The sequence below is a fragment of the Varanus komodoensis genome, unplaced genomic scaffold (genome assembly GCF_004798865.1).
Source record: "Varanus komodoensis strain SLA01 unplaced genomic scaffold, ASM479886v1 scaffold53, whole genome shotgun sequence".
NCBI classification, from domain to species: Eukaryota; Metazoa; Chordata; class Lepidosauria; order Squamata; family Varanidae; genus Varanus; species Varanus komodoensis.
The window spans coordinates 4,591,367-4,603,351 of NW_025336126.1; the positions used below are offsets into that span (position 1 = coordinate 4,591,367).

At 38.4% G+C, this 11,985-nt stretch overlaps 1 protein-coding gene across 1 annotated transcript in view; it reads right to left on the reverse strand.

The window, feature by feature from the left end:
* Positions 1–10,592, reverse strand: part of KASH5 (KASH domain containing 5) — a 38,586-nt gene extending 27,994 nt beyond the window's left edge. Inside the window, exons 1-9 of the mRNA XM_044447848.1 lie at positions 10,517–10,592; positions 9,287–9,403; positions 5,542–5,722; positions 2,908–3,067; positions 2,353–2,484; positions 1,872–1,922; positions 1,428–1,505; positions 1,238–1,294; positions 545–604 (exon numbers count right to left, since the gene is read on the reverse strand). Of these exons, the coding sequence (XP_044303783.1) occupies positions 545–604; positions 1,238–1,294; positions 1,428–1,505; positions 1,872–1,922; positions 2,353–2,484; positions 2,908–3,067; positions 5,542–5,722; positions 9,287–9,403; positions 10,517–10,592 (912 nt within the window). The remainder of the gene's footprint in view (positions 1–544; positions 605–1,237; positions 1,295–1,427; positions 1,506–1,871; positions 1,923–2,352; positions 2,485–2,907; positions 3,068–5,541; positions 5,723–9,286; positions 9,404–10,516) is intronic.
* Between the last annotated feature and the right edge of the window lie 1,393 nt (positions 10,593–11,985).

Below are 11,985 nucleotides of genomic sequence, written 5' to 3' on the forward strand. Positions count from 1 at the left end.
GAAGGAAGGCGTTCCTCGCCACCGCTGTCACCTGAGCTTCCAAAGAAAGCTCCGGGTCGAGGAGTACTCCTAAGCTGCGGACCTTATCCCTAAGAGGGAGTGTTGCACCATTCAGGACCAGGTCAATCCACCCTCTCCGAAACCCGATCCGCCAACCAACAGGACCTCCGTCTTGTCTGGGTTGAGTTTCAGTTTATTGGCCCTCATCCATTCCCTTACCTCGGCCAAGCACCGGTTCAGCACAGCCACTGCCTCACCTGGATTAGTGGAAAACGAGAGGTAGAGCTGGGTATCATCAGCGTATTGATGATTCCGCAGCCCACACCTCCTGATGACCTCTCCCAGCGGTTTCATATAAATGTTAAATAGCAGAGGGGATAGAATGGAGCCCTGTGGTACCCCATGGCATAGCTGCCATGACGAAGATTCTTGAGGGTTTTATATATTTCTACATACCAAGTACTCTCAAGTCCAAACTGAATAATATATATGCTACTTTGGAGTCTGGATAGGGTCCTTTTGATTGCTAAAAAATGCCCATTACCTGTACCACCATTCGGTATTCATCAAGGGTCACTGTGAGCTCTTCTGTTCGTTTTGCTTTCTGCAAGTATAAAAAAACTCAGATATGCAAGTAACTCATTCTCATTCAAAACAAACTATAAGCTTAGAAATGCCTGTATCACCTAAATTTTTTAAAGGATAGTTTGTTCTCATAGAACCAAGTGATACTTAGTTATGAGGTTGTACTGACACCTAGTGATCCCTGAATGCAAAGCCAAAGCAAAATTCATTTTAAAACTATCTCGTATTCTCCATGTATTCTGCAATGTCAGAGGAAGAATGCAAGAACCTCAGGGATTGTCAATTCACAAACAGGGCACAATGTTCAACCTTGTTGTAAAGGTCAATAGATATTTAACATTCTATAATGAACAAAAAAAAAATCCAATTAATCAGATCGTGCATTTTTAAAATTATTATTTTAACACAAATACTTATAAAAACTGCTGGTGGCAAGTACCATCTCTGGAAAAGGCATTGCTCCTGTATAACAGAAAGGAGAATGCCACAATGATAGCACCTGGTGCAACACATGCATGAATTATCTAAAAATGAAGAAAGCTTAAGAACACCTTGTTTTAAGACTGGAATGCACTACCTGTTGTTCATTCACAGTACCTTAATTTTACATGACTATTTTTTCAACTTGTCATATCCCCTGTATACAGCTCACCTCATTAAGGGCAGCATCTTTGCAGGATATAAGATTTTCATACTCATACAGCTGGGACTACAAGGAAGCAATAATAGTTATTACTTTGTTACCACAGATCCAAACTACAATAATAGCAGTTGTTTGACCTGGAATGGTGATATTCTAATAGTGTTAAAAATTTTGTGCATATTTCTTGGTCCATCAGTACCTTCATTTTATCCTTTTGTGTAAATAGCTCTTTGATTTTACACTTAGTGCTTTCTTTTTCCAGAAGCAGCTTCTTGTTCTGGAAGACAAATACAGCAAACTCTTAACATTAATTTCTTCCCTTGTTCTGAAGCAGTTGGCTATCAGTGGAACTTTAGATGGTCTTGTTTCAAAAGAATAGAGAATATACTCATTCTGATGGGATCCCAGTGTAAATACAAGAAAACAGATGCATGAATTTTTGTAAGAAACGTGCAATTTTTTGTATAGTTTTTCATCATGTGTGCAGTGCCTCTTCATGAAATGGAAGATGATTCTCCATTCTGCATTTGCAGCAGAGATTTTCTTTGTACCCTAAAGATACAGCCACAAACACAAGAGTAAAGCCACACAACACATCTTTCCTTGATTTTATCTCTATTGTCTCATGGCTGACATGGCTTACCTCTTCCTGCAGATTATCCACTTGAATAGAGAGGAACTGCTGCTCTTTCTCCTTAAGTAAGGAAAAAAGTTAAAATCTGATTAATGTTCATGAAGATCTAGAATTCCAACACAACATTTTACCACCAAAAAACAAGAACAGGTATATTTCTTTAATCTGGAATGCATGTGAAATTTATGTGCAAATACATCATTCACAGTTTATGTCCAGAAATTGAGTTTTAATCTCAGGACCATTTTCCACACAACATAGATAATCCATCCACTTAAACAACACATTTTCAAGTGTATGCAGCTATATAAAACCCTGAAAGTCTTCCTACAGTTTCAGAGGAATGGACTATAACAAAAACTTGAACTTTCCAATCAATAACATCAATAACCTATTCTTTTAAAATGTTTGATTAACTGAATGTAAATTGAGAAAAATGTGCAAATGCTCTACAAAAGGAGGAAGATAAACCTGAATGGAAAGGACTTACCAGCAGTCGTGCTTGTGTTTGCAGTTTACTATTTTCCTCTTCTAGACTTTTTGAAAAAACTTTCAAATCTTCTAATTCATTTGCCATAACCCTGGCTTGTTCTAAGGCTTGCTGGGTACTGTAAAAAAGAGTGGCGAATGTTCAGTTAGAGTGCTCTGAAATCTACTGCTAAACTTCACTATTATCAAATTGTGTGAGGAAGAGTCAAGGAAATTGAAAATGGGAAAAGACACTAAATTAGGCAGCCAGGGAAGGGAAGCAAGATCCATGCCCAAACTTATATTGAAGAGCTGGAGTAGGGGGAAGGACACTAAAGAAGAATGCTTGAAAAGAGGTGAATACAGAAGCCATGCTCAGCAGGGGGCACAGTGGTGGATTACAGTGATCTGCACTGACTCCTGACTGAGTGTCTCTATGCTGAAATTTCAGCACAACAAATAGTTCCTTAAGCGTAGACACATATGTAATTGAGAATGTTTCCCAACCCTCTATTATTTGCATGCTTGGATTCGTCCAAGTCAATGGTCTGAGGTTAGGCAATCCAAACAATTACCCTTTCAGCTTTCCTTTCAGGTCAGAGATCTCTTCAGAGAGTCTTGAGTTGAGCTCTTCTGCAGTCTCAATAGTCCTCTGTAGCTTAATATTCCGCACTACTAGCTGCTTGTTGTCATGCTGCAGGTCATTGATGCTGTTTGTCAGGTCAGCAGCTTCTTCTCTATTGTTAGAAAAAGGAAGAAAAGGCTAGTAAACCAGGAATTAATCTTTGCCATTCTGTTTCAACATAATGCTGACTATTCAACATTGAATGTCCCATATAGAGTTTGTAACTCTGATACATGCAATCTTGCATGCTAATCTCTTAGGACACTAACTAAATATGGAAATCATGCAATCAAGAGCATTGAAAAACAAAGCCATGAATGCAAACTATATTTTGCCCTTGAAAATGGAAGATTCAGTAATTATATCTAATCAAGTTTCTCTTTCCTCTGATGAGTAAAAGGGTAGAAGATAGAAGTCCAACAATAAGCATTGGACAATGGCCCCACTGTCATTAGGGTCTCATCACTGGAAGGCACAGAAAGCAAATTCAATGATCCTTATATATTCACAAAGTTAAAGAAAAATTTGTAAAGCACAATTGCCCTCACAAATTTTTAAAGTCACAGGCTAGGAAATATGCTCCTGCAATCACTTAAAACTACATAGTAGACAAGGTTTCATGTACTTTACCCTTATTGCCCGAACCACTATGGCACAGATGACATAATACGGAATAAATGTTTGAACACTGCAGAATAATTGGTCTTAATGCCATTTTCTATGTCAATTAAGGGAAGAATAAAGTTAATTAAGAAAACTGTATTGGCAGTTATACATAGAATAGAGGTCAGAGCTCAGATGTGTCTAAGAAGAGAGCTGGTTCTTGCACAGTATTATATCTGAACTAGCGTTTCCTACAGTTATGTGCTTTTCATCCCACTTCTTAGAATTTTATATGTCCAGGAGTTATGTACTCACAAATTTTCATGTGTTGTATCCCACTGCCCTGCCAAAGATAGCTAACTCATCTGTCATCCCATTTTCTCCCCAAAAGAATAAAGATTTTCTAGTTCTTTTGCATGGATGACAGAACACCCCTTTTGGATATATAAACCAAATCAAAATACATTATCACTTACTACTTAAAACACATCCTGTCAACATATTGAGAAGGCCACTAACAATTTGTCCATTCTGAATATGCACATAGGTGTGTCTTTCAAAAACAGAATAGACTGCTTTTTAAACAATTATATGTCTCCCTGGATTTCTATCTTGCTCATAAGAAGTCACAGAAGGATATATGAGCCAAGTCTCTTAGCTCATTATATGAAAGCATTATTGAACACTCAACATTTAGAAAGCTAAGGACATTGCCCTCTGCTTCTTCATTTGTTCCTTTTCTTTTTTCAGCACAAGCTCCCAGACAGGAAAATGTAAATATGGCTTATAAATCTGTCTAGCTCCTGTGTACTGTGTAATCCCTTAGATAAAGCACAGATTAACAGCCATTGCTCCTGCCTTATTCCTGGCCTGAGAAGTAAATCAGCATTGGAGAGCCTCTTCTTATTTGTCATACTCTCTCACTTGTTTTTCCAACTATCCTCTGATAAAAATGTTTACCCATCACTACTGATGTATGGGAAGAAATGGCTAATCAGTAGCAGAAAGAAAAAGAAGGAAAACAAAAAAACAAATCTAACACTATTTGATCAAAATTCTGAACAGATTTTTTTCCAAAGATGAGGCATCTGATCTCTGACAAATGGGAGCAAGGGGGCAGCAGCATTGGAAAGGAAGCTTGATGGAGAAGAGGATACAGAGGCTAAGCACACACTTTGTGGTACAGCAGCACTCAGCAACTGACACTTCTAAAACTATCTGTATGAAACAGACATGCAGCAGCAAAACAAAAGAATCTGGAGTTAACGCTGGCTGGAAATGCAGATTGCACTTAGTGGAAGGCATATGCATTTTGACCCATGGCCCACCTTCAATGCAGGGCACCATCTAGCAAGGATCCAACAAAGCAACCTAGTCAAATGGTGCATAAATGTGCCCTAGTCCCTTAGTGTTCACAAACAAGGAGTGGAAACGCACTAACTTCTCTGAAGTTAGCAATACCATTTACATTTTTTTTTGTTTGTTTCTGGAAATTTCCATTATTTGTGCAGCTGACTCTTTTTTTTAATCTCATTGAGCTCACTGAATAAAGTGCCTTCAGTTATGGCAAGTTAAAAATACTTAATGTGTTCCATTTAGTTTTAATCTTCATTTTTACATTTCCAAAATGCCAAAAGTTAGTTATCAAATTCACCATGCCTCCAAATGGAGGACTACTAGCACTACAAATCGAAGGCTTTGTGTGGCAATTCTATCTTTTCCTCTTCAGTGGAATTTTTCTGATAAGAAAAAAGACAGGAGAAATATTGGAGAACATAGGAGTGTTACCAACTAAAGACTCTGTCATCTTGCTCCACTGTAAAATTCCATGTTTGAAGTAAGATAATTGCAAGATAAAAGCCTTGTCAGAAAGCACCCTAAGCACCCTGTCATATCGCAATAAAAGACGCTTTCAAGAAATTTAATATTGATGCTAAAAGAATTTCTAATACATTATTTAAATGTTATAGTTACTATACTAACCCTTCCTGTCGACAGTCTGCAATCCAATCTTTCATGACTGAATGAAAGGTAGAAAAATCAACAGCAACCCCCATCTCTTCAGGGTCCAATCTTTTATACAGAGACCGAAACCTCCAGTCTTCACAGCTATGCCCTGTCATCTCCTGTAAGTATTCAATGATTCGGAAAACAGACACCTTTCCTATAGCCAAAACACAGGTGGAGAGAGTTATAAAGCAAAGAAGAAAGCTTACATATAAATATTTAATGCAATGGCCCCCAAACCTTTTGGGCTTGCTACCCTCTTTCTTCTTGTGTGACCCCCTAGCACCCTCATGCCTCTTACTTTGTATTGGTTCTATTGCAAATTTAAAACAGCCAATCACATCCCCCCCGCCCGAACCTTCCACATCCCCCAGGGGAGCAGCAATGCCCACTTTGGGAATCAGTTTGGCTTCTGATTTAATGGAGCCAGTAGCCAAAATATCTGCATTTACCATTCTTATGTACCAGTAGAGCGTAATATAAGACTTTTATATGCATTTGTGCATCTAGAACAAAGGAAGGAATTATATTATCTTTGGTTGCAAATAATAAAGATCATCCATGTATGAAGTTGTGTGGCTGGTCCATGGCTGGTATCATCATAATCCTAACATATCCCATAATGGTAGCTCAGAAAAGGGATTGTGTAGTCTGAAAACACTTGATGAAAAAATGAGAATTTTTATTTACATATTCAATGAACTTCTAATGCTAATTTTTGGGGAAAAAACAACTGCTGCAGAAAGACCCATTCTGAGGTGACAGGAATACATGTCTCAAAAGCCATAGTTCTTTTAATTATTCTTAAATGCAGATGTAGGAAATAAAGGAGAATCTAATGTCATAAGAAAATTTGGCCTAGGGATAAGAAATGAAGAGAGTAACTAGTAGAAGCCAACAACTTGTTTATTGTAAACACATACTTCAAGCAACTGCTCAGATGACTGTGTATGTGAACTTCACCAGATGGCCAATAGAGAAATCTAACAGATTATGTAATGGAAAACAGAAGGTGGAGAAGCTGTATTCTTGCTGCCAAAACAAGGCCAGGAACAGATCGAAGAAGCAGTGACTGTCAGTATTTAATTTCAAAAATCTGAGTCAAGCTAAAAAAAGATCACCAAAAGAAACATGGTATCAGAATACAATTTAAGTAACATCCCTGAAGAATTTAAAGTCCACATAAAGAACAGATTTGCATTGCTCAATTGAACTGATCATGAGCCAGAAGAACTGTGGACTGAAACCAGTATCATTATTAGGGAAGAACGCAAAAAGACAATTCCTGTAGCAACAAGAAAGAAAAAGCCTAGATGGATGACAGAAGAAACAGTGTTTAAGAACAAGCAAGAAACACAAGCAAAAGGTGATGCCTACCACATAGAGACAAAGAGAACTATTACGATAATCAGTGAGGAGAAATAGACGAGAGCAACAAAAGGGGAAAAACAGGAGACCTCTTCCAGAAGATCCAAGAAATCAAAAGGAAATTCAAATATAGATTAGGAATGCTACAGTACACACAATGGAACACACTGTCTGACTAGGAGAAAATAAAGGGAAAGTAGAAAAGAATATACAGAATATATGAAAGACTTTTTCAAAGTGGCATCTATGAAGAACCACCTATAATATTAGAAAGCGAAGTGAAAGCTGCTCTGAAAGCTCTTGCAAAGAATAAAGCACCTGGAGTAAACAGGATATCATTAGAATTATTCCAAGCTGCAGAAATGAATCAGTCCAAATTCTACCAAAAACATGTCAGCTGATATGGAAAACAAAACAATGGCCCACAGACAGGAAATGTTCAATATATATTCCAATCCCCAAGAAAGGGAAGCCAAAAGAGTACAGCAACTACAGGGCCATTGCAGTAATCATATGCATAATGCAAATATATGTTGAATACTGAAGCATACCAAATAATTTCAAATAAAAACATTCTGTGCTTTAGACTATGGCAAAACCTCTGACAGTGTGGATCATGAGAAGCAGTAGACAGTCCTGAAATAATGGGTACACCTAAGCACTTCAACTTTCTCTAGAACAACCTCTATCATGGACAAGAAGCAAAAACAGGGCAAATACAGAGAAACAGAATGTTTCCCATAGGCAAAGGTGTCAGAGAAGGATGTATTTTATCACCCTATCAGTCCAATCTATATGCAGAACCTATCATAAGGAAAGCTGGATTCAAGTCAGAGGCAAAAATGAAAATTGGTGGAAGAAACTCCATAATTTAAGTTATGCAGATGATACCATACTACTGGCAGAAAGTAATATGGTATCTACTTTCTTGAAACAACTTGAAACAACTCCTGATAAACATGAAAGAAGAAAGTACAAAAGCAGGACTACAGCTAAATATTAAAACAAAAATCATGTCCACAGAAGAATTACAGACCTTTACTGTGAGAAATGAAGAAATCAAAACTGTGAACAATTTCACATATCTTGGCTCAGTCATCAATTCAAAAGAAGATTGCAGCCAAGAAATTCAAAGCCTGATACTTGGAAGGGCAGCTATGAAGGAACTAGAAATGATCAAGTGTAAGTACCATTGTACTTGAGACTAAGGTCAAGATCATCCAAACTATTATATACCCAATCACAGTCTATGGGTGTGAAATCTAGTCAGTGAAGAAAACTGATAATTAATGTATTCAAAACATGGTGCTGAAGGAGAACTTTGTGAATACTTTGGACCTACAGAAAGACAAACAAGTTGGGTCCTAGATGAAATCAAGCTAGAACTTTCCCTAGAAGCAAAAATTAGCATTTTTCTTGCCTTACAAATGAATTGGTCTCAATTACTGCCAGTCAAAATATGCATGCTTCTTGCCTGACCAGTTTCCCTCTTACCAGAATTTACCCAGAAGCAATGCAGTGGTCAGTTGTACATTCTCCATGGATCATTCACCAGACATAATGAGAAGTCTTGCGTTATCAGACTAAGCAATCCTGCAAATAAGCTGAGTTGGCTCTTTATGGAGCAACCCAAGGTACAACTGGCAGATGACTGGGCTTTGTTCTTCCCCTCCTTCCCCTCAGTTCTCCATGTTGTACCAAGTATCCCAGGGGACTGCAGCAGAAACAAAGTACATAAATCTGTGCTTCCAGCTGTTATCAGTAGTCTTGCCCAGTCAAATTTTTATATGTTTGAGCTATCAAAGGGAGCAGGTAAGGTGAGTAGGTAGCATGCAAAGGCATGGATAAGTTAAGGCTGTCCATAGGCTAACTGAGAAAGGAAGAACCCAGTAGAGAAAGTACTAAAACTGAAGGTGGGGAAGCCAAAAAGTAAGGGCAAGAAAGAAGTTGATGCAATTAAGTAAATTATACCTCCATTTACTACCCAGCCCTTAAATTTGTGTAGTTTTCTAGTTGTTTTTTTTAATAGTGAAGAAACTACAGTAACCCCAGCAGTAACTCTGAAAAGGAGCCACACAAAGGCGGGGGGTGGGGGGGGGGGTGGCAAGCTAATACAGAATGCCCATCTCTCTTCTGGGACTTGTTGTCAAGCTCCCCTTGATTTACTTGCTTGTGCTCCTGCATACAAAACACTTTTGAAAACTATTCTGAAAGGTGTCTCCATATGTTTACAAAAACAAACAAAAAACCCAAAATGTAGAATAATTTCCAGAAGAATAATTTCCAGTTAACATCTGACAATTAGCCATTTTTAAGATTGAGGGTTTCCAGCTGATATTAAAAAGCATTCTACCTGTTTGTTCTGGATCACAGGCCTTGAATGTGCATTTCAGAACATGTTCTTCAGAGCACTGGCCTGCATTCAGGAGGATGTTCTTATTGCTGACGCTAATGCTGTCCCATGGTACTGCTAAGGAACATGAGGAAGTTGCATTCAACATAAATTAGATTTTTTTTTCTAAACCTGGATTATCTGCAGTCTAAGTCATCTTTCTGGGTCTGTTATGAAATGCATTTACAATCCCATTATTGAGGTGAGGATATCTAGAATAAATCTGCTTGCAAAACCCTTTGTGGGAATTCATATGAATTTGGTCCATCCTTATCTGGAAAAGGAGAAACTGGGTCAAGAACATAAGAACATAAGAAAAGCCATGGTGGATCAGACCAAAGGTCCATCTAGTCCAGCACTCTGTACACACTGTAGCAAACCAGCTGCCCACAGGATTGCTCAAGCAGGATGGGTACAAGATCTCTGCCTGCCCAAGCTCCTCAACAACTGGTATATATAGGCATGCCAGCTCGGCTAAGGAGGAAGCATATAGCCAGCAAGGCTAGTAGCCACTGATAGCCTCCTCTCTCATTAATCTGTCCAGTCCCCTTTTAAAAGCATCCAGTTTGGTAGCCATCACCACTTCCTGTGGCAGCAAATTCCATAGTATAACTAAACTTTCTTTTATAACTATCACTTTTTCCATGCCATGCGTTATTGTAAACACTCATGTCTCCCCTTACTTGCCTTTTTCTAAGCTAAATAGTCCCAGTTGTAGCTGTTCCTAATAGGGAAGTTGCTTCAGCCTCCAGTGATTTTTGTTGCCCTTCTCTATACTTTTTTCAACTTGATAATGCCCTTTTTCAAGTAGAACAACCAGAACTGAACACAATATTCTAAGTGCCATTGTACCAAAGATTTGTATAAGGGAAATAAAATCTTGGCAGTTCTATTTTTTATTCTATTCCTAATTATGCCTAGCATAGAGTTTGCCTTTTTCACAGCAACTGCACACAGGGTTGACATTTTCATCAAGCTGCCCACTACTACCCCAAGATCTCTTTCTTGCTCAGTCAATCCCCAATGAACTCAGCGGGACTTACTTCAGAGTAGGCATGCACAGGATTGTAGTGCTAAGGTAGAAGTTTTTTTTTTTATGAAGTTCACTGAGCAAGGAAAAATAATTCTAGGAGCTTATGCATTTCACAAAATATATACTACAATTTCAGCCATAACCAATACAATACTTACTTTCTGTCGACAGGAATGAAGTTAACTCTGCAACAGCTGCATTGTCAATAGACTTGTGATAATTATTCTCCATCATAACAAACAGATAACTTTCTTCTCAATCAGAGCTATTACACAGAAACAAAAGATACTATAAAATTTTATTATAAGATCATGTCTTTATCCATCTGCAGCAAACAAAGTGACAACATATTCTTTATCCAGCTAGAAGCCTCTTTAAGTTATTTGCTTCCATGCCCTTTGGGTGGTAGTAGTATTAATAGGTAATTTTGAGTTTTTCCTTTGCTACTATCAGAAGCATATTAGAATTGGTTTAGTTAGATTCTAGGTACACTATACATCTTACACTGAGAACTGGAGAAATATTTAGATTAGATAAAGAGAAATTCTGCAAGATAGCAACCAACATTTTCCCTTCATGTTGCCAGTGCCAAGGGTAGGCCCTGGGAGTTTTCTTCTTTACTGCAGACTGCTTGTCTACCTGCCTCTCACTCTGGCCCAGGCAATGGTGGTGGTACTTGATGCTGCATCCTGCTTACTCACTGGCTCTCTGCCCATCAAGCAAGCAAATACTGACAACTGAAAGAGGAACTGCTTGAAGGATGGGGTCACTGATGGTTTCTTGCACAATGGGCCTCAAAAACCTAGAGTCCACACTCTGCAAGGACTCTCTAACATGCATACCAAGAGACATAATTTTCATCTCCGCCCTACTGACCAGAAGTTGATATTGACTGTATGATTCCCCACTATGGGTACAATCAATAACAAGCAGGCATTTGTCACAGCCTAAGTTTAAAAGTGGGCCATAATTTCACTTTGTTTAAGTTTGACTATTTTGGAGTATCCAGCCACTATGAGTGGTATATTCTTAAGAAATGATATTTGGGTGTGGTATTTCTAACAAAAAAGTGTACCTACACTATGGTGCCAGCATTCTGCCTCATTCACAGAGGTTTACAGGGGGTTCAAACATAGTCATATATTTGTGACCTTCCCAAGTTTCTTTACTGCTTTCTATCCTTTTCCTTAAAGCAGAAAATCTATATGGGAAAAAAGATGGAATAGTTCCATTACGCTTTTTGATTGCTAGTCCTAAAAGCCCTCACTCTAGAAGATCCTGCGGTGGGGAATATGTACTTCAAAGTAGTAACTTTGGTCGCCTATGTGGTGATTTGTTGCAGGGGGTTGGCCTCATTTTGAAGAGTTATTTGGAATTTTATTCATTTAGAGGGACAAAACTTTATAGCAGTAACTGCATGGAAAGGTGCGGATTTTTACATGCAGGAGGGGTGAAAAAATTGTTTTGAGACATAATCCTGAGGTGAAGGCCAGACTTTGGTATTATGCCTAGGGAAGGACACTCAATGCGTGCCATAAAGGGCTGGAAGCCATAACATGGACCTGCTTGGGCTGTGTAAAATTTGGAACAAAATCCCAGTATTTTGTAGCAATCGGTCGAGCAGTTG